This window comes from Bos taurus, chromosome 14 (assembly GCF_002263795.3).
Source record: "Bos taurus isolate L1 Dominette 01449 registration number 42190680 breed Hereford chromosome 14, ARS-UCD2.0, whole genome shotgun sequence".
NCBI lineage: Eukaryota > Metazoa > Chordata > Mammalia > Artiodactyla > Bovidae > Bos > Bos taurus.
In genome coordinates, this window is record NC_037341.1 from 34,798,897 (window position 1) to 34,820,789 (window position 21,893).

The following is a 21,893-nucleotide window of genomic DNA, read 5'->3' on the forward strand; positions in this document are numbered from 1 at the left end:
AAGATTATTTCAATAATGATTTAATTCTACTCTGCCCTTGATCAGTGCTTACAGTTCTGAACGCATTCACAATCTGTTTCAGAGGAATGTAATGTGTTTAAATGATCCAGCTCAGGATTTTGAGGACTAAGAAAAATTAAAGGGCACAAGAAACACCAATGAGGAACACTCACCTTTTTTGCCCCTTGTTCCTCTTCCACACCATCTCCTATGACAACATACACCACTTTTCTTCCAAACCTCTGAATTATTCTCTCAAAACAGCTTTCCTTTCCTAATGAACGAAAGTAAATTACAAAAAAATGTAAACTTTGGGTAAGTCAGCACTCTAGGACTTAAACTTTTTATATAAAATGCTGTCTTTATGCTTCTGACCCAACTCTATCATACTTGTGTGAACTAGGAAAAGCATGCTTTTACATGCCATTTGGGGAGGATGCAGAACAGCACAATACAGCAAAAACCATAAATGAATAATTACCCATGTGGTATCCTGTCCCTGGGAAATTGACAGTTTTAGTACTTTTTCCTCCAAGACACATTTATTAAAAAGTAGGATCTAGTCATTTAAAGTATAAATTTGGTAGAAAAAGTATTGTTTTGTAGTAGTACTTTGCCCCCTCTGAGCTGAGACTAAAAATCATGCCATTCTGCCAATATATTTTAACTTGATTTAAAAAACATTTCATGATCTATCAAACACTGAATCTAATATCTGATTGAAAGGCTATTGAGAAGGATGAACAAAACTGAAGGATTGGTTTTGTTACGGCAAGAGAAATCAAACACCGGACTTAGTTTATCCCTTCATTTTCAGGTTGGAATACTTCTTTGAATGAAAGACACTTCCAAGGCCAAATGTGTTGACTGGAAATATTCTTGGAAAACTGTTTCTAAAATGAATGTCATGTAATTTGGGGCCTTACCAGAGCATGCTTGCCTGACCCAGGCATCTAATGTTCAGTAAAGTACTTTCCTAGAGGAAAAGCAGGATAAAGGTAACAGGATACCTTTATCTGTCTATTATCTTTCCCACGTCAAGACTTAGTTTGGGCTCCAGTGGCAGCTACGCTGTCAGCACATCCCTGTGGTTAATGCAGTCATTGTTGCTTTGCAGAACAGGAACTGGGGTTCCAAGTCCAGGGCTGCCAATAAGGTCATTTTAATGGACAATGGGACAGTTTATAGTTTTCAGATGTGAATGGCTGAGCGGGACCTGTACCTCTTTCAAATAAGGATCAGATATACACACGAACAAATTGCTTGTTTGCTTAAACAAATGTCTGCTTTATATTTGTATTTTGCACTAAAATCTCTAGTTTGCATCTGACAGAATGAAATGGAGCCAGCCTTATTCAAAGATGTCATTTCAATGCTTCTGTAGTTGCTCACTAACCTGTGAAATATTAAATCACTTTGAGAAACAAATACAAAGGCTGGTTTTCACTGCAAAAAAATATACAACCGAACACTTGGATGTCATGAAACTTTCTTTTCCCCCTTAGAGCGAAATGTTTGCATGTTTTTGTAAAGTTTCCTCTTCACGGGAAAAGGAAGGTAAACTTAATGTGACTTTAAAATAAAGCTGTGATGGACAAATTCTCACCCAAATACTATCTTCCTAATAAGGTTCATTGTGAATACACAATAAGAATTAATAAACTGAAGCTCACATTTAGAGATTAATTTGAGGTCTTACATGGAATTTTGATTTTGATGAATCCATTTTGTCTGAAAGAACATCACAGCTCTCTGCTGAATGACAGACCAGTCCCTTTCCTTTTCTGATTTTGCCATTTTGCCTACAGGAAAACATCCCTGGTTTTTCTGCACTGATCCCCATGTTACAATCTCATTTGATGGCAAGATGAGCAGTAATTAATAGGAGTTTCAATCTCTATTTTTATTACTAAAAAAAAAAAAAAAATCACAGGAACATGATTCTACCACTGGTTTTGAGATCATTTCTACCACTGTACAGTATTTAAATTGAATTTTTATTCTATATTGAAAAAAATTCCAATATTGCAAACAATATGTCCATTAAAAATACTTTCTTGTTATTATAATTTCCTATTATCCTCACATTTTCAGATTATTTGAGATTAAACTTCAACTTGCAGAACATGTAATATACTACTATTCCTTTCCTTCCAGGAAGTTAAGTACTATCTCTTGTATATTATATGCTTATTTGGAATATGTTCTTTCTTTCATGTGCCAATAAAACCTTATCTTGGATCCCTGTTCACAAAACATGATTTCTCTTAACTGATACAGATAAAGACCTGAGTTAATGGAAATTGATTACTAATTTATCTGAGAACATGTAAAAATTCTGGATTATATCAGGCTACTAGGAATTCTTTGTTTTATAAGGGTCTTCTAGTTTTCTGTTCTTGGCCTTTCTCAGGAGGCAGCAGTCATTCTCAAACTCCAACTATTTCCAACTTTATAGGGTTATTTGAATATCCTACAGGTTCTTCAAACTCACATAAGCAGGATCAAACTCTTATTTTTGTCATCAAATCTGATTTCCCCATCAGCTAATAGTGTCATTACTTATCCAGTTGCCTAAGAGAAACCTCTATTGTCAGCCTTCTTCTGAATAAACAACCATATATTCATCCATTTCATTCAACATTGAGTACCTACTATGTGCTAGGCCCTATGGCTACAATGATGAATGACCCAGACAGACTCAGTTATCAAGGAGACTATGAACAAATAACTAAACACGTAATTTTTTAGTGATAGTTTAGTAAATTCTTTGAAGAGAAGAACAAATCAGAGATAGTCTGTTTTGCCCCTTTTTCTTCAGCCAGAAACAACCTTCTTCCCACTTACCAGGACACTCATCCTCCGTCCCTAGGACTCAATTATATAACATTCACCTCATCATAGCAACATATAAGGCCACTTAAAACCCAAATCTACCTTGCCAGCTACCCATGAATACTGCATATTAATCACCCAGGAAAACTCACAACTCCCTCAGCAGGGAATACATTTTCATTTCTCTGTTGCTTTGTTCTCACTAGCCATCTGCCTATAAAAACTGCCTATAAATAAACTCTTATATACCCTTCTATACCCAGCTCAAATGTCAGACCTTCCCTTTAACTTTCACTGACACTTGCCCTTCTGCCTCCTTCTGAGTGGGACTGAATGCTCCCCCAATGAAGTGCACACTGGGCACTTACTGGTAGGATCCCTCAGCGTGTGGAATGGTCTGCTGGACCTTAGACTCAGAGATCTACTCTAATCCTCAACTTTACTAGCTATTAACTTAAACTGACTTACTTATATCTCTGAGATTTAGCTTCCTCAGTTGTAAAATGAAAAGGTTGCAAAGATGGACTTTAATATGTAAAATGTTTAGTACGATTCTGGGCACCTAGTAAATACTTGATAAATGTTCATTTATATACCACTGAATACTTTGTCATACTATAGTTATTTTGTTGTCTGTTTCCTCTGTTAGTGAATTCCCTAAGAACAAGAGCCATGTCTTCTTTTAATTCCTACTTTTGTTTTGTCTTGCTTGATATTTTAAGTAAATTTCACAGTAATCTTTCCTAACTACATTTTCTTTTTGCAAGAATCTAATTTTTTGATCCCCATAACAAAAATGAGAACTTAATCATTTACACATGTTAAAGCAAAAAAAAAAAAAAAGTTCCAGTAATAATAATATATTGGAGTTGCCCAATTAAAGCTGCTATTAGTTATTTCTGCTTTGTATGTTTCTATATAACTACTTGTTTTAGCTTATAAAATAATTTTTGTTGATGCTACCTAAGAGAATAAAAATCAGATAATAATCTAAAAATGATGCTAAGTTGACGGTAGTAAAATGCATAAGTTTTAATGTCAGCCAGTGAAGTAAAAATTTCTGAGTTCAGCTACATGGATTATGCTTTATATTTCTCTTCACATCTAAAGGCAATTTTGACAATAAACTTGGTTTAAACATTATTCTAGTTTTCTGACATTTAGAATCCTGTAAATAAAATCCTATTTATTGCCTTTTGTTTTTACTAGCCTGAAAGCAAAAGGTTGACTGTTATATAAATGATTAAAAAGTAGCTTACCTATTTTAGTTGCACTGTAAATATTTTCTATTGGAAATACAATTCCTAAACCATATAGCAAGACTTTCGCCAACGCTGGGATAAGCTGAGTAGTTGTTACTAAAATATTCACACAGTTCGTTCTATGAGAACAGAAAGAAAAAAAAGACAGTTGAAAAATAAGTCTCCACAACGAACAAGCAAAGCCTGTCTTCAGGCAGAGGCCCTACGAAGTGACTTGGGGACAACTTACCGGGAGTGAATGAGCGTGAGGGCTTTCAGAGCCAGTGTCAACCAGGAGTCTGTCAGGGCTTCAATTTCAGCCCTTAGCTGCAACCAGGCTTCCCTCTTGGCTGGACCAAGCAGACCTGTGGATTTAAAAGCAAAGGAACTACTTCCTTACCAACGAGTTTTGCCAACTTTATAAACAATAAACATTTAAAACTACTCTAATACCTCCCTCAAGCTTTACGTGTACTAAGCAATTTTTTCACATACCATTCAACAAATATTTAGTACTGTAGGGGACATCTATTGTTTCTGCATCCCCGACATCCCTTTTTCTAGTTATAGAAGTCCTCTCTTCTATTGAGGGAGCCTACTCACCCCTATTCCTCCAACTGAATAATTTGGGCAGAGACACAACACTATCGTCTGGCTCCCAGAACAGGCATATGACCTTGTCTTGGCCGCTGAAAGTGTCTGGAACGTTTTTGTTGAATCTATTGGGAAAGATGTTTCTCCACCCCATGGAGGTGCTGGACTGGTTGAATAGAAGCCTGGGTCTACTGGTGATCACTTTTGCCACCTTTCAGGAAGGACTGACCCCAAAGGAAATCACAGGCCAAGGATTACTGATTGCATCACCAGGGCATCTGAATTTAGCCATGCTAGAAACCAACACCCACCCTTAAACTTTTCATTGTGTGTTAGTTGCTCAGTCGTGTCTGACTCTCTGCAACCCCATGGACTATAGCAGCCCACCAGGCTCCTCAGTCCATGGAACTCTCCAGGCCAGAATACTGGAGTGGGTTGCCATTCCCGTCTCCAGGGGATGTTCCCAACCCAGGGATTGAACCCAGGTCTCCTGCATTGCAGGTAGATTCTTTATCATCTGAGCCACCAGGGAGGTCAATATATTCCTTTTCGTACCAAAGTCCTTTTGAAACACAATCAAAAGATGAACTAATACAAACATCTACCTGCGAAGGATGCTTTATGATTCATCTTAAGTCCTCTAGGCAAGAAGTCAAGAAACGTACTCTAGTAAGTTTACTAACTCACACCACTGGCCAGGGCAGCTGGCTCTAAGTCTATTACTTCTCTCACTCAATCACAGCAGAATAATCACTGGTTAGATGAAACTACTCTCAGCAAAAGCTGTTCTACCCCCAAAAATGTTATGTAAATGTGTGATGCTCTGAGTATTTTATTGAGACTGTCTTAAGCAACCCAGCAAGCTACTGGTGATAGTCACTTGCCTCCAACATTATTTTTGTAGGTATTGTAGATCTCTTTTACTCGTCTGTAGCGGAAGGCCAACTTTCTCATCCAGTCTACACCGCCCCGCACACCGGTTGCCAAGCATAAATTAGCACTGGTTGCTGCAGCAGGAAAGCCATCTGTTCCAAAGTTATATGTGCTATTTAGATGCAAGAAAAGCCCAAAGTTAACCAAAGAGAAAGTTCATCTTAATGAGCTGAGCAATTAAACCATAACATCCCGATCACGGGCTCACCTTAGGTCTTGTCCATTGTCATCGGAAGAGACATCGTCTATATGAACTTGGTCACATTCCTAAAACACAATTAAAATTGATACATGTTAATTTTGAAAAAGCATCTACATTTTTTGGGGGAAAAACCATACACAGCTATTTAAAAAAAACAACCACCACCAAACACTGAAATTGGTAGTGTTTGCCAACCACGTCAATCAGTAGGTGGCAGTCTTGTTAAATTGACATTTTTACCTACTTTGGGTCCTTTTTCAATGTAAGAAAGGAGCAATGTCAATACGGACTACTGTTACTCAGGTTCAGAAAACACATTTTTGTGTTTAGAAAGGAAAGTGATCGAAAACAATTAGCATATGTGTTCCATAAACCTCAGGTACCTGAAGACATCACACTGCTCTGAGCTGATTCAGTCAATGCCGAAGTGTAACTGAAACCAGACATTTCGGTAAATCTAACATGCTAGAAAAATTAAACCTGATGCTAACTGCCAATGAAATTATGACCTTTGATTGCTGTTGAGCCACACACCAACACAGCCTGAGGCCAGCGTGGAGCCCAGACCAGAAAATCTGTTACTAGTTTGCCATTGATTTGAGAGATGTGAGTTTTATTTTGCTCGCGCACACACACGTGTGTGTGTGTGTGTGTGTGTAGGAAAAAAGCATGGGAGACTTCCCAATCTAAAAAAAATTAACCATGATGTTTTTCTTTTACTTTTTTCAAAAAACTTTTTTTTAACTGTTTTTCTGTTATTACATTTTCATTTTAAATAGTGGATTTATGAGTTGATTATAAAATGATTGGAACAGACCTGATTTTAAAATGCCACACCATGCATAAACTGTTTAGAATAGGGGGTGTAATTGTGGGTTAAAGCCCAGTCAGACGGGTTCACACTGATACACCTGTTCACATGTAAGCACTCCTACATCTCACTGCTGTGCCCCGGCCTCCAGCATCTTTGTGGGAAGAGCAACACTCAATAAACATTTGCTGAACAAATGAAGGCAAACTATAATTTGGAGACATGGTCTCTAGTTCAGAAACAAGTAATACACACTTGGCATGTTTTAATATTTTAGCCATGATTCTTCTCTTGGCAGTCAGCCTCCAAATACCACAGTGGCCTTTCTGACACTTATTTCCATTAAAAGTTTTAGTGAAAAAAATCTTATAAGAAATCGGCAGGCGTGCATCTTGTATTTTATAAGGTTCTTTGGACTAAAGCTCTAGCCATCCTTCCCATAGAGTTCACCTCATCAAATCTATCCTATCCCTCTAGTGCTTGACATTCAATGTGTAACAAAGATGCCAGAGATAAAGCACCCTAGGAACAGAAGGTGGATTTTTATGTTGCCGGTTCCTTCTGCACAAATTCTTTCTCTCCACGGATTTGTGAGGAAGGGAGCAGGAGATAGAAGTGGAAAGAAACTCAAACCAGCTGTTGCTTAACAGAATTAAAATCCTGACCCCAACCTCTTCCTTCTAAAGCATCTATTTTCCAGGCAACCCTCTCCCAGCAAGCCGCAAGTTCCAAGGAGGAAAAAGGCTTTGACCTTGTAACCCTTCCCTGCTCTCCTGAGGTCCATAACCCCAGATAGGAAAAAAAAAAAAAAAGGAATAAAAGTCTAGGAGGCCTCGCAGGCAGGACTGTGAATTTAACATTTTAAAAACAGGTCATTCCTGCAAAACATGATGGGAAATTTCTTTTGAGTTATTATACATAATTTGGAGGGTGAAAGATGAATGATAGTTGTGTTTTTCAACAACATACTTATTCTGGGTTTAAAGAATTACTGAATCGTGACTTTCTACCATCTAGCCATTCATCTAGACAGAAATACAAAAATGCTGTTGGTACACGACTCTGTTAGGGTGTGTGGTTAGTTAAAACACAAACAAATTCGAAAAAGGGTACTCCCGCAAACAAACAGAACCCCCCAAAGCCTCAGTGCTGTTAATGCAGGATTTTTCTTTCTGGGGAGAAAGAACAGAGAGAGGGAGGAAGTTGAGGAATTAGAAGAGGAAAAGATGTGTGTAAAAGAATTGAATTTAAGGAATCAAAGCTGACCCAAAGTTACCCGGTTAATTCTAGGGGTGGGAAGAATGCTTTGGAAAAACAGGGTGTTAAGAGGCTTTTCTTAAGCTAATGCAGCTGTAAATCTCCATTACTAACAGAGCAGCCTTATCTTCTAATGACTGTTGATGACTCTACCACGGCTATTGTCTGCCCGAATCCTGTATTTGTTTTCTCCTGCCAGCTTTCCTTAAGGCTTTTTGTTCCCAGGCTGGGCCCTCATTTGAAGTACTGTTCACTATCTTGGTTTACTCTAATTAAGGGTCAACTGCTCCCAGCCCAAACTCACTTCACAATGATCTGATTAAAGCAAAGTTTGGTGTGACAGCAACCACAAAACCCTGCTGTTTAGCAGGAGAATTTCTTTTTAAACTTATTCTCTATTGGAGTATAATCAATTAACAATGTTTTGATAGTCTCAGGTGGACAGCAAGAGGAATCAGCCATACATATACCTTAGCCAGAGAATTTCTGTAGAATGATTTTAATCAAATGAGATAACTAATGAGAATGTACTCAGGGAACTCTACTCAGTGCTCTGTGGTGACCTAAATAGGAAGGAAATCCAAAAGCAGAGGAGATATACATATTCCTGATTTACTTTGCTGTACAGCAGAAACTAATACAACACTGTAAAGCAACTATACTCCAACAAAAATTAATTAAAAAATAGATTAAAAAATCAAGAGCATTTTTAAAGGGCCTAGTTGGCGCTTAGAAATTAAAACATCATTAAAGTGTCTATGTAAAATATGTTTTTGGAATGAGCTCTCAGTTTACTTAACAATAGACAAGTAGTCTTGCACAAACTTGCAATTGATAACATGACTTGGCGACTGAACAACAATACGAAAGATGATAAGTCACTATTATGAGTTTACAAATAATGGCATAAATGTCTTGGAAAATAAGCTGTGTATTTAAAAAAGTTTTTTTTTTTTTAATGAGAAACTATAATATTACTATTTTGATGCTTACCCATACAAAACTAATTCCTCAAAGAATGGAGACCATTAAGATACTGAAATATCATTTCATTTCTCAGCTGAGCCCTGTAATGTGTGAACTTGTACTTAGTGTTAAATTAGAAAACTGCAGTTCCCTGCATTCTGATATCCTGAAATTGTCTCCTCCATGGTGATGAGGCTTCCCTTCTTTCACCTTTCAGAAGCCATCCAGCTTTTTGCCTGTTTTCCTAAGAGCCTAATTTGAGGTTTCCATTTTTGCTTTCTGAATTTGGTTGCTTTTCATTCGCAAATCTATTCTGAACCCAGACAATTAGGTAATGAACAGAGGGACAGGAGAAGAAATGAAACCAATGAAACAGCAGCAGCAGCCAAGTTTAAAGCCCCATTGCAAGAGTCTATAGACACAGAAGACGGTAATGGAAGCCTTCTATATTTTCAGGTGCCAAAGTCTATGCCTACAAACCCTAATTAGATGCTTAATACACAGAGTGCAGAATATACATAATTCCATGAGAAAATACATTTTTATTCCCAAAAGACTGAATGTGCTGAAAATGTAATTGAAATAAATTTCCAAAAAGTATGCAATAAGATTTTAAGGAATTCAAGCCATTACCGAATCCAAGTCTTGGGGCAGCATCCACATAGGGGCCTCCCATGGCCAGTTCAACCAATTTAGTGTTAATTAATTAATTGGTCATGCATTATTCTGGCCTGGTCAGGCTTGAGATACCTAAGGGACCCCAAACACACATGGGTGTCAGGCTTGGGGTCTCATGTAGGTGTGTGAAGTAGTCATTTCCTTGTCTCCTGATAGACTTTGCATTCAACATGGATCCAAACTGGCTAATGGGTGCTTTGGGTTAGAAAGGTGATCATTTATTTATTATTGTGTCTGATTATTTATCAAGGAATACCTGTTCTGGGTATTGCTGTAGATGCTAATGACACACCACTTAACACAAAAAATCCTTACCATCTTGGAACTAACATTCCAGTTGGGAGAGACATCCAAACAAGAAAACATGCAACATGTACAATCTGTACAAGTGCTAAGGAGAAGCAATACGGCAGGCAAGGGGAATATGCAACGCTGTGGGAGTGTCTAGGGAAACAGCTTTGCAGGGCAAGGAGAGAGCAAGTGTAAAGGCCCTGAGGCCGAAGGCGAAGAGTTGCATGGACCAGCAGGTGACAGGGACTGACAATGCTGGTCCTCTACTTCTGAATGGCTGTAGTATGAGGGTGGGGAAGGTGACCTTTTGGAGGCCAGCCATCCTTCTCTCTAGAAAACACCCCACAGATGCAAAGGGACTCTGTGCAGTTAATCAACAGGTCTCAGAGGTAGGAAGGAAAGATCTTAAACAGTTTCTTTCAACCCCCAAACTACAGATACGAGAACTGATGTGGGGCTGGAAAGGGATCAAGAGATAAGCAGAGAACTATTTGTTGTTCATGGCTTTCCAAAGGGATGTCAAAATCAATGTTTTTGTATAAAGGTTTACATCATGTCATGTCAATACTACAGGAGTATATAATTAACATTTTTATTTAACCAGTTTTAACATATACCCACATCCCTCAAAGAGCTTCTAAGAGTCAAGCCAGTGCTAGGCAAAGTTGTGGTTTATCCTTACTAGGTAAATTTCATAATTATTACTGAATTAGACATTGCTAACATATTGGGCCCACTGTTCCCACGGTGAGCTCAGTCCCTCCCTTTCCATAAGTCCTAAAGCACCAGGAATACACCGCCCACTGACACTGGATTACAAAGGTATCCTGTCTTGACAGTCTATATCCCGTGAAGAATGGATTTTTCCTTCCCTTGAAGGGATGGCTAACAACTCCAAAAGAGCTGTTTTCTATATTTGTGTGGTGGTAAAGAACTCCACGGGTTTTGGAGGAGACATGAGAGAGGCGATTTTGTTCCCTGGGTTGGGAAGATTCCCTGGAGAAGGGCATGGCAACCCACTCCAGTATTCTTGCCTGGAGGATCCCATGGACAGAAGAGCCTGGCGGGCTAGGCCATAGGGTCACAGAGAGTCAGACATGACTGAAGTGACTTAGCACACCTGCAGAGGCAGGCCCATGGTTGCTTCTACTCACACAGACTCCTATTTCTTGTTGAGCTGAATTACTGATACTTACTTATGTTGAACACAAAATAGTATTTAATGTTACAGCCTATTTTACGGCTGCAAATAAGTGAAGACTCAGAAAAACTAAGTAACCTCAGTGCTGAGACACTATACAGGCCTTTGATCCCCAAGCACTATTTCTCCCGAGGATCCCTGGATTTTGCACAATTTAGACAACGGCCCACTCCACAACCTAGGCCCCTGCTGGCTTGTCAGTTGTTTAATGTTTATGGAATTCCTGCTCTAGGATGTATCCTCACCTCTGTCTGCCCCATGCCCACCTGGGGGTCCAGCATTTGTCACCACTTCTGGCCCAGAGCTCGGAGGTTCAAGTTCCATCCTGCAGTTCAAGCCCCACCCCTTCATCTCTCCACCTGGCCTCCAAATGATTGGCACTTCAGAGAGAAATTATCCCAGGAGGAAAGCCATCATGGAAACTCGGTCTTTACAAGGGTGGAGGGGACAGAGCGCAAGGGTAGATGAGAGCATAGGTATTAGCATGACTTTGTCACGTGTCCTACTAGAAGGCTCGAAGCCTAGGAACAAGGACTCGGTCACAGTCACAGTCGAGTTGAATGAGGGCAGGTGGCAACGACCAGGGAAGCATGATGCTGAGTCCACAGGCACTGGCCTGCAGGCTCTGTTGTACCTGAAACGGCTCCTGTGAGCAAGCATCCTTCAGATAAACACCACAAACCCAACACCCAAAGTTCAGCCTTGTCTGGCTTCCCTTTATGTTCCATGGCTTGTGCTTCTCACAGAGCAGTAAAATCAATAAAATCGGCAAGCTTCAGTGACTCTGGGCCCTCAGCTTACAGACATCTCAGCACTTGTGGGGCTGGATTATAAAATGCTGACATGCATGGCTGGGGAAAACTGCCAACCCATGAAGCAGCTGAATACCAGGTCCAGGGCTGGGAGCAGGAAGAAAGCCACAGGGGGTCCTATCTCACGGCCACGCAGCAAAGGCATGGTCTCCCTCAGAACTCTGGGTGCACTGTTATTCTGCCTTTTTGGTTCTTTCTGTCATTATTCTTGGCACTGCAACTCAAGCTGACCTTTTTCCGATCCATCATCATCTCTGGCCTTCCAGGGCTGGGCCACAGACATGTTCTTTTGGACTGAGCTCCGGGAATAACTCAGATTTTGTACAGGGGCTCATATGCAAAATATTAAGTTATGGCAGAATTTTTCTGCAAATATTTATTCTGCTTTGATACCGTAGTGGTTGGACTTTTCCCTCAAGCCTCTCACTTGTGCCATAATTATGTAAAAACACACCATGCCATTCACGTTCATTTAGGAAAATTAATGAAAAGAATTAAGACAGTTACAATGGGTCTTATTCTGTGTGCCAAACACAGTGACATCACAGTCAGGATGCTGAGGCGTTTACACCCCTGAACCTGACACTAGAAACATAAACTCCAAGTAAACCTGCAGGCTTTGCATAAACAGACTTGAAGACTTGGAGGCAGTCTGCACGTTATGAAAGGGAACAATATAAAAATGTTACAAACATGTCTTGGGAGAAGTTGAGTTATATAAGCCCAGATTCTGCTGACTGAAGCGATATTTGCTCCATTTTCCAAATTTACCATGAGAAAACGAACACCATACTGCCGACTAATTGTTTCAATACCTTCCTTTATGAAGTAAAAATGGAAAGAAAAAGCATCCCCAGAGAAGGAGCAATTTTCATTGGGTCTGTGCATCAGTGAGCCTACTGAGACTTGCTGGAGTTGGCCAGGGACACGGTGGCTGGGTTCTCTGTCCCCTTCTGTCATCAAGCAGTTACATCCACTGCTCTGACCTCTCCACCAAACAATAAGATAACTAGCTTGACACCTTAGACATCTGCAAGTTACCAGAACGTTTTCCTTTTATTCCTAAATATGAAAACTATAATATATGGAGTACAGGAGTATTTCTAGTGCTTTTAGAGACAACGCACTCAAATGGGTTTCCCAGGTGGCGCTAGTGGTGAAGAACCTGCCTGCTAATGCAGGAGACATAAGAGATGTGGGTTCAATCCCTGGGTCGGGAAGATCCCCCAGAGGAGGAAATGGCAACCCACTCCAGCATTCTTGCCTGGAGAGTTCCATGGACAGAGGAGCCTGGTGGGCTCCATGGGGTCACAGTCCAGGGGGTCACACAGAGTCGGACACGACTGAAGCGACTACCACACACGGCACACACTCACATCAGCTGTCTGGAAGGCAAGTGATCAACAGTGCTTTGAAAAATTAAAAGAAAAAACAAAAGATTCTCCCTGTGGCTCTGCTCACACTACCCTCTTTCTAATCAAAAATCCAAATTGTACAGATGGCATTACAGGGTGACCAGTATTTGAGTGACAGGTTTTTAAGGGAGTGATTTCCATGCGGCTTTTGGAAATAACTCCCGACTGCCTAGATAGCTGCATAATTTTGTTGGAAAAATAAGGTAAGATGGGTCAACCCTAGAGATTTTCTGTGACTTGGAAGTTCTATGGAGGGGGGAGGGGTGGTCCAGAAGCAAACTAATTGATGGCAAAGATGTGAAGAGTCCTGCTCCTAATTCACTGACAATTAGATTCAGCTCCTTGAGCTCTGTGGTAAAGAAATTCTGTCTGTATGGCATAGCACAGGGAACTGTATTCAATATCTTGCAACAACCTATAATGGAAGAGAATCTGAAAAAAATATATGTATAACTGAATCACTTTGATGTACACCTGAAACTAACACAACACTATAAATCAATGATATACTTTGCTTAAAACAGGAAAGAAAGAAATTCTGTCCGCTAGTAAATTTGCAGAAACCTGGATTTTACTGGGATATTTTGCTCTGCATAAAAGAGGCTGTTCAATTAGCGCGCTGTGTATTTAGACTCACTAATCTAAACAGTAAGTCTAAGTCATGTGCTTGTAGCGTGCTTCCTAAAGCTGTGTCCAGACCCGCACTACACTTTCAAATGGATGCAACGAAAAGTCACAGCACTGCTGTGCCCCTGTGCCTGTCACTGTGGACTGGTGGCATGCCTGTGGCACGGGCCACCTGGAAAGGAGGATGTGGGGGCCGCAGCTCTGTTACTCTGGCTCTCAGCAGCAGGACCTGTCATGTCTGTCTGGGGTGCACCTCGTGACCTGTGGATCGCCCTTGCTTTCCCACACAATGCTTCCTTGCAGAAGAAAAGGTTGCAGATTACCCATGGCTACAGCACAGGAGATGAAGAAAAAAGGGAGTTTTTGAAATCTGCCTCATTCTGTTAGACAGTTTGGGGAACACAAGTTAAGGAATTAAAATACAGCTGGACAAATTTATCTTTACATTCCCACTTTAAAACTATCTACTCAGCACAGCATCAGTGCCAACACGTGTTAATAAGTCAATATTCTGTTCTGTTTTGATAGGAACAGGATGACACAAATATAGAAGCCGATAGGGAAAAAAAAATAAAAACAATTTCAAATCTCAAACTAGGTAAGAGGAATTTTAACATCAATTTTTGAGATCTGGTAATAAGATGCAACTTGTAGAGACCTATGCTGTTTTTAATTATTGTTTCTTACTTACAGAAACAATATTTTAATGCATTTAAAGTTACAATATCCTGTAGGGATTATCTAAACAAAAGAGATATTTTTCTAGAATATCTCTAATACCTGTATTTGAAACCCAAGACTTGAATTACAGCAGTTTCAGCAAAGGCAAGACATTAGCTATTTCAATCTCATTCTGTTTAGCTGAATATTCATAAAACATTTAGAGGATAAAATCTTTACTGAAAAGTATGTGAAGATGGCATGTTAAAGCAGAAGATAAAGTGCTTATGCTATGTTTTCATATATGTACAAGGTTATACTAAATATTTAAGATCACTAAATAAAAATTATAGGGCTATCAAGCTTATTAAAGAATTAAAGAGAAGATGAGAACATGTTTTCAAATTTGTAATATTTTCTTATAGTATTAATTCCTTTAAAAATGTGCTCATTAAAAGTGAGATGGCATGATAATACCACCACAGCACACTTCTCCAAGAATCCCAAAGGAATTGCATGAAGCTGGTTTCTTCTTAGCAAGTGGTACCGTGTTAATAAATATGTCAGTTTCACTCTGCTTGGAGTTCCTTCTTTCTAACCATGAATACCTTCTTTACCACATGGTCATATTAAATATATTTGTCTTTATTCACACCCTCCACCTTACGGTGAGGAAAAGAAGGCTTACTAATCAAAGCCAGACAGAACTGAAAATAAGTTTTTAAAATGAAAAGGGCTTATCTGAAATTGTTCAACATTGTGTCTCTAAAAGTAATGGATTCATTTAATTGATAATTATGGCATGTTATTACATTTGATCAAATGATATCAACACATAATTTTCCTTTCTTTAAAAAAATACAGTAAATTTCAAAAATACAGTGAATAAAAAGCACCAAGTGAAAAGGTATATGGTGAATGCCTAATAATTTAATGCTATAAGATCCATCTTTTACTGATTATGTTTTGTGCAATAGCACAAAATACATTTCAGTGCATTCTGTACCCTTACCGCATGATACTATACACAGAAAGCTTTGGCCCAAATGTAATAGCTTCATTTATAGTTCAGCTAACATAAGAAGATATGGCATTTTACAAATCTGCAGAGAAATCAGTGAAAATGTTCAGTTCAGTTCAGTCGCTCAGTCGTGTCCGACTCTTTGCGACCCCATGAATCGCAGCACGCCAGGCCTCCCTGTCCATCACCATTTCCGGAGTTTGCCCACATGTTATGTTATATACCTTCAAATACAAAATAGGGTAGTGCATCAGTGTTTCATAATATGTCAAATTGTATTACATAGTTTTTTGTTAAAATATCATATTTTTAATTGTATCATGTAATTTAAAGTCAAGTAGTAAGATAAAACAGTAAAGGCTGACAATGTACAAAATAATAATTCAGAGCCTTGAAAAAAAGAAAACTCAGCACATGTCTAATATAAATGTCATTCTTTTGACTGTCAGGACTACTCTTAAGAATAAGCCTTTGATTTACTGCTGAACTGATTTCTCAGTTTTCAATGGGTTTGCCCATCATTTTGCAAACATAATTTGTCATTGGCCACAGTGTTCTTTGTAATTCCTGTTGCCTTTCTTTTAGATCTATTATTCCTGCTGAGAGTATCTACCAAAGAAGAATTTTTCATAGTGACACCAACTCTAGTCTTGCTGTGAATAATCACATTCTCATAAAAATCATTCTTTTTATTGCAAACTTGCTGCCAGAAGCACGGAAACATACTCAAACCAGGAAACCTTTTATCCTTTCCTGCAATCACTTTCTTTTAACTGTCACTGCCATTTGAAGAAAATCAATCACATACTAATTCATTCACCAAGCATTTAACTAGAAGTTTCTTTACATGGACTATTTCTGTTTTGATCATACATAAACCAATGAACTAAAGCTATAATATTAAGCTGGTCATATTTTAAGAGAGCTCTTTTTTTTTTTTAATCTCTGAAACAATATTTCACTCTAAAATTCAGTGTTTGCAACAAACAGAAGTTCTGGTTTATTATCATTCCATGTCTATTGATTCATTTTCATTGACCTTCAAGCCATTTGTCTATAATCTTTAAAGGCGTATTTCAATGCAACTGGTTTTTTAAGTGACTCTTTTTTTGCAGGGGTGGGAAGTAAAATTTGAAAGTTTAAAAGAGACCAATTTGTCAACTTTAGTTAACATATACAGCGAGATGACTTTATACTGGTAAAAGAGACTCAATTTTGTATCAAAGAATGTGTAGCTCAGAATAACACCCTCAGTTCATAAGTGAATAAAAATCTTCCACGCTGATTTCCTCTGCCATATATTTATTGCTGACTCCCGAGAGACAAGTTGGCAGAACCGGACACAGGCACTTAAAAAAATAGGTTCCCCATGAGCTGAAGGAAGATTCCATCATCACCTTCCCTCACTGTCAGCCCCTCATGTGGGGAGTGAGGACCTCTCAGGAGGCACTGTCTTACTCAAAAAGCTCTCTCTTCTAAGTATCAGGGGGTCTGAAATTCCACCCCTTGAAATCTTCCCTTTTCAATCTTCCTTTATAAGACAAAGACTTCCGGTAAGGGTAAATGACAAGCTCCATTACTTTTGTGTGAACTGTCTTATCTGGTAAATTTCCTCCAGCATGGGGGTGCAGGGGGATCTAGTGTGCCCCAAACCAATGCGTGTCAATAGCAGAGGGAAAAGGAGTTGGGGGCTAAAAACTAAGGAAAAATTTTGTTCATACTCACAGTCTCACTTCCTATAAAACCACCCCCTTTTCCTATGATTAAACATTTCAAGCCACAAAGAATATCTTTTGGTTGTTTGTATATTATTCAGAAAAGTATTATATAGCATTAATATAGTCTATGTTATATATTACAGGACACACATTCTGTATTCTTTCATTTTGTTATGTACTCAACTAATAATGACTGATCACCTATACCAGGCACTAAGCACACAAAAATAAATGAAATGCAGATATAGCCAGAATGGCTTCATAAACATGGGGAGGGCTGGAGAGAGAGGGTACAAAAGTGAGTGCCACTAGAATTTTCTCTCAGGGAAGGAACTAGAATTCTAACAAAGCTATGAGAATGGAACATGGGATTCACCATGCTTCTAGCCCTTTTCCTTTCAATCCAGCCTGTGCATCAAATCACCGTCAGATACAGTTCTCTCAGAGTAGGTTTTGTCCACCCTCCCACCCTGAAATACAGTTTCCACTGTGGAGGGTTAGCTTCTTGGCGGCAGGTAATACACTTCACTTCTGTTTCTGTATCTGACTTTTAACCAGAAGGTGATCAATAGATGCTTGCATGTGTGCTGAGTGGCTGCAGTTGTGTCCGACTCTTTGTGACCCTATGGACTATAGCTCACCAGGCTCCTCTGTTCATGGTATCCTCCAGGCAACAATACTGGAGTAAGTTGCCATGTCCTCCTCCAGGAGATCTTCCCAACCCAGGGATTAAACTTGTGTCTCTGAAGTCTCCTGCATTGGCAGGTGGGTTCTTTACCACCAGCGCCGCCTGGGAAGCCCTAATAGATGCTTAGGAAAAATTAAATTAGAAACACTAAATATATGCCAATGCAAATGGGCATTCAAGGGCTTTTCTACTGAGCCTTAACCTTGCCCATCCAATGCCATGTCTGTCTCTCCTTCACAGCCCATCCGGAGGGGTCACATGCTCCTGGCAGGCCAGTCTCAGCCTGGTCTCCACGTCCCTCTTTCACTAGATAACGCTTGTGTCTATTGCTTGCTGGAATGCCTTGTCTCGCCTCTCTCACCTGTCAAGGCAAGGTTCCTTTTCTTTGTCAGCGCTGACGTATGCTCTGGAGCTCACTGAATAACAGAAGCAACAATCATTAAGAGCTACTATGTGTCTGGCCCCTATACTGCAAGCCTATCCCTTCTCCTGGGGATTGTCCCAACTCAGGAATTGAACCAGGGTCTCTTGCACTGCAGGCAGATTCTTTACCAGCTGAGCTACCAGGGAAGCCCATGTTATTTCCAACCCTCCCTTAAACTCTACATTTGATGGATAAGGAAATGAAGGCTTACAGAGATCACTTCTGTGTATCCCAGCAGGTAGTAAATTCTTGGAAGGAAGAGAGAACTTTTTATGGGTCTTTTTCTCTCTTTTTTCTAAGTTGGACCTTATTTCTGCCTATTCCTTTTCTACGTGTACCAAGCACATGGGTGATACTTAAGGAAACCTTCCAGATTATCTGAGAGAATTTAATATGAAAGAATGGGTCAACCCAACTGAAAATTAATTGCTAACATTTTTACGTTTTGTCATTGCAGTGTTAAAGAGTTAGTAGTTTTAGGAAAATATATTTATTATCTTGTTTGATTGCAAAATGATACATACTCATGTACAGCATTCATGAAAAACAGAAAAATATATAAAGGAAATAAACTTCAATTCCATCCCTCAGAAGTAAGCACTGATAAATTCTTCCATCATTCTTCCTGGTCCTACTCACTCACTCACTCACTCACTCAGCCTTCCTCATGTTTTTCATAGAGCTTAAATTTTGATAGGTGATATATAACCTCCCCCCCGCCCCCCGCCCCCGGCAAAAAAAAGTGCTTCCCAGGTGGTGCTAGGGGTAAAAAATCCACCTGCCAATGCAGATCCAACAGGCAGACGTTTGATCCCTGGGTCAGGAAGATCCCCTGGAGTACAAAATGGTAACTGCTCCACTATTCTTCTCTGGAAAATTCCATGGACAGAGGAGCCTGGCGGGCTACAGTCCATAGAGTCACAAAGAGTTGGACAAGACTAAAAGACTGGAGCACAGAGCACATACCAAAAAAGCAGGTAAAACCAGGTACCTGTTTTGTAGCTACTTTCTCTTCCACTCAGCAATATGGAATATATATCATTTTCTATCAATTAATCATCTATATTATCGGACGTGAGTCTCAGTGAACTCCAGGAGTTGGTGATGGACAGGGAGGCCTGGCGTGCTGCAATTCATGGGGTCGCAAAGAGTCAGACACGACTGAGCGACTGATCTGATCTGATTCCACAATTATACATGTCTCATATTTCTCTTAACCAAGCAATGGCTGAGAGTTCTTCAAACTGTTTTAAAATGCTGATAGCATTTTTTTAAACTGTTAATAAGTAGGGCAATGGCTGTCAATCTTCCTTACAATTCTATTTTAAGCATCTAAAAGAATAATTTATTATTAAAGATAATTAATATTTAAGCATCTTTGTGCACAAAACAGTAATCACTTGATAAATGTTTAAGTGAATGACCAGGTTGATGAACAAACTTAGATTCGTGACATTCAGTTATCTCCTTAGACTATATTATACTTTCCTTACTTGACATTTTTCTTCACTCACATCTCTGATCCTTGTTCTATATCCCTTCTGCTTAGAACATTCTTCTCTAAAGTTTACTCCATGCAGCTCTGTCGATTCCTGTTAATCCTGTGCGGCAGTTTCAATGTCACTCTCATCTTTCTGAGTCCTTACTCTGAGCTTACGTGATTTTAAACACTTTGAGAACACAGACGGATATCTGCATCTTGTTTACTATCACCCCTAAAAAGCTTTACAAAATTCAGTTGTTTCTTAACTCTAATATAAAGTTTTACATTTTCTCTTGGATTTTGGGAAAGCTTTTGTCAATTTCCTTAAGGCCTTGACCAGTTATGGGATATGACTTCTGCTTACAACAATTTGAATAGGTATGTGATTGAAAGCAGAGTGAATCTTTCATTTTTGGCATTTAGAATGCAAGTCATTTCCCCTATATTTTGAAGAAAGCAAAGATTATAATTTCTACTTTGCAAAGAGAAAGTATTATTTCACCACACTTCTACATGTTCTTATTACAAACATGCTAAATACTACCTTTCAACTATGAATGTTCCAAGCTACTTATTTTTTGTTTAGTAGAAATTTTTTATCTGCAAATCCAGGAGGACTACATGAATGTGTGTTTAAAACAACAGTTTCCACCAATTAAAAGGGATGATATCTTGGACCTAAGATGTCCCTTTAACTTCTTGACAAAACACAATACCAGAAGATACTTCTTAGTTGATTGTTTTTCCAAGAGGCAAACAAAATCACCAGATAATGTTGATCAAAAAACAGCATCCTCTCTGTCTGCCCTGGTCCTCTACCTGCCTTACAAAGGAGTAGCACACAATTAGTAGCAAGAAGAATCTGGGACTGAAAAGCCTTTCCTTAGAAATGCTGTTAGCATACTGGACTGGCTGAGCCCAGAAAGAGGCTCTATTGTAACTGCCCCGAAATGGGAGAAGACTCCAGGGACCACAACTTAAGCACATTTGGGGGAAGTTGAAGTTACAGGCTTTCTCTTGCACTCGTCAATTTAAAAAAAAAAAAGAAAAAGAAAAGAAGACTTCTTTTTTCTCTACTAAGAAAACTTCCTATGAAGGTAAGTGAGTAAAATCTCCCAGACTGAAGATTACTGGGCACCTGTCAAAATGAAGAATCTAAACAAAAAGTCTGTCATAGGTGACACCAACAGGTCAATTTCTCAGGATTTTTAAATAAACTGACAGCCCTCAGCCAATTACGTGAATTACCAGCCGAAGTGGCATGTCTGTTCGGCAAGCAGGAAAAGGCGCTTTACATGCTGAGGCCCACCAGGTGCCAGGCACTGACTGGGGCTCCAGATATTCTCTCCTAACGGTACTGCACCTCGGAACCATCTCTGATGCTCACCAGGGTGGATGGGTGAAGCTCATGCATTCATTGTTCAGGTGAGGCCTGAACTGGGGCCTGAATTTCAAAGAAGTGTTCACCGTTTCCTCAGACCACGCTGCCTAGTAGTTGCTTCATCCACAGAATGAAGCCAGTGTTTTATTTTATTCTATTTTCCAGGAAATAAAACCAGTATTTTAAATAACGATAAATGGAATATAACCTTTAAAAGTGTGAATCAGTATGTTATACACCTGAAACTTACATATTCTTATACATCAATTATACCACAATAAAAAATAATAAAAAAGAGACTTTGGTAAAACTAGGAAGATAGCTTCACAGGCAGGTCAATTACCAGTTTGTTAGAACATCCACTTTTGTTTTACATATGTTATCAATGTATGTTGAGATTCTGTGTTGCCAAATAGAAATCTCACAAAGAGACCCCTGCTCTGAGATGTTTCTTTTTCACTCAATATGTTCTTCTTGGAATCCTAACCAATTTCACGAGTGATGACTTCAAACTTGCTTCTCTCTGTTGAGCTTCAGACCTGCATTTACTACATTTGCTGGAGTCTGTCTGATGTCCAGAACACACTTCAAATTCAACAACTCAAAAAAACTGTACTTAGCATCTTCCTTTTAGAGCCAGCTCACTGTCCTGGGT

General features: G+C 39.2%; 1 protein-coding gene across 10 annotated transcripts in view; it reads right to left on the reverse strand.

Annotated features, from left to right (window-relative positions):
• Nucleotides 1-21,893, reverse strand: part of EYA1 (EYA transcriptional coactivator and phosphatase 1) — a 373,498-nt gene that overhangs the window by 12,645 nt on the left and 338,960 nt on the right. For all 10 annotated transcript variants that reach the window (XM_025001849.2, XM_025001847.2, XM_025001851.2 and 7 more), the window contains 5 exons: nt 5,812-5,870; nt 5,555-5,715; nt 4,327-4,441; nt 4,095-4,216; nt 174-274 (listed from right to left, as the gene is read on the reverse strand). In XM_025001849.2, the coding sequence (XP_024857617.1) occupies nt 174-274; nt 4,095-4,216; nt 4,327-4,441; nt 5,555-5,715; nt 5,812-5,870 (558 nt within the window). The remainder of the gene's footprint in view (nt 1-173; nt 275-4,094; nt 4,217-4,326; nt 4,442-5,554; nt 5,716-5,811; nt 5,871-21,893) is intronic.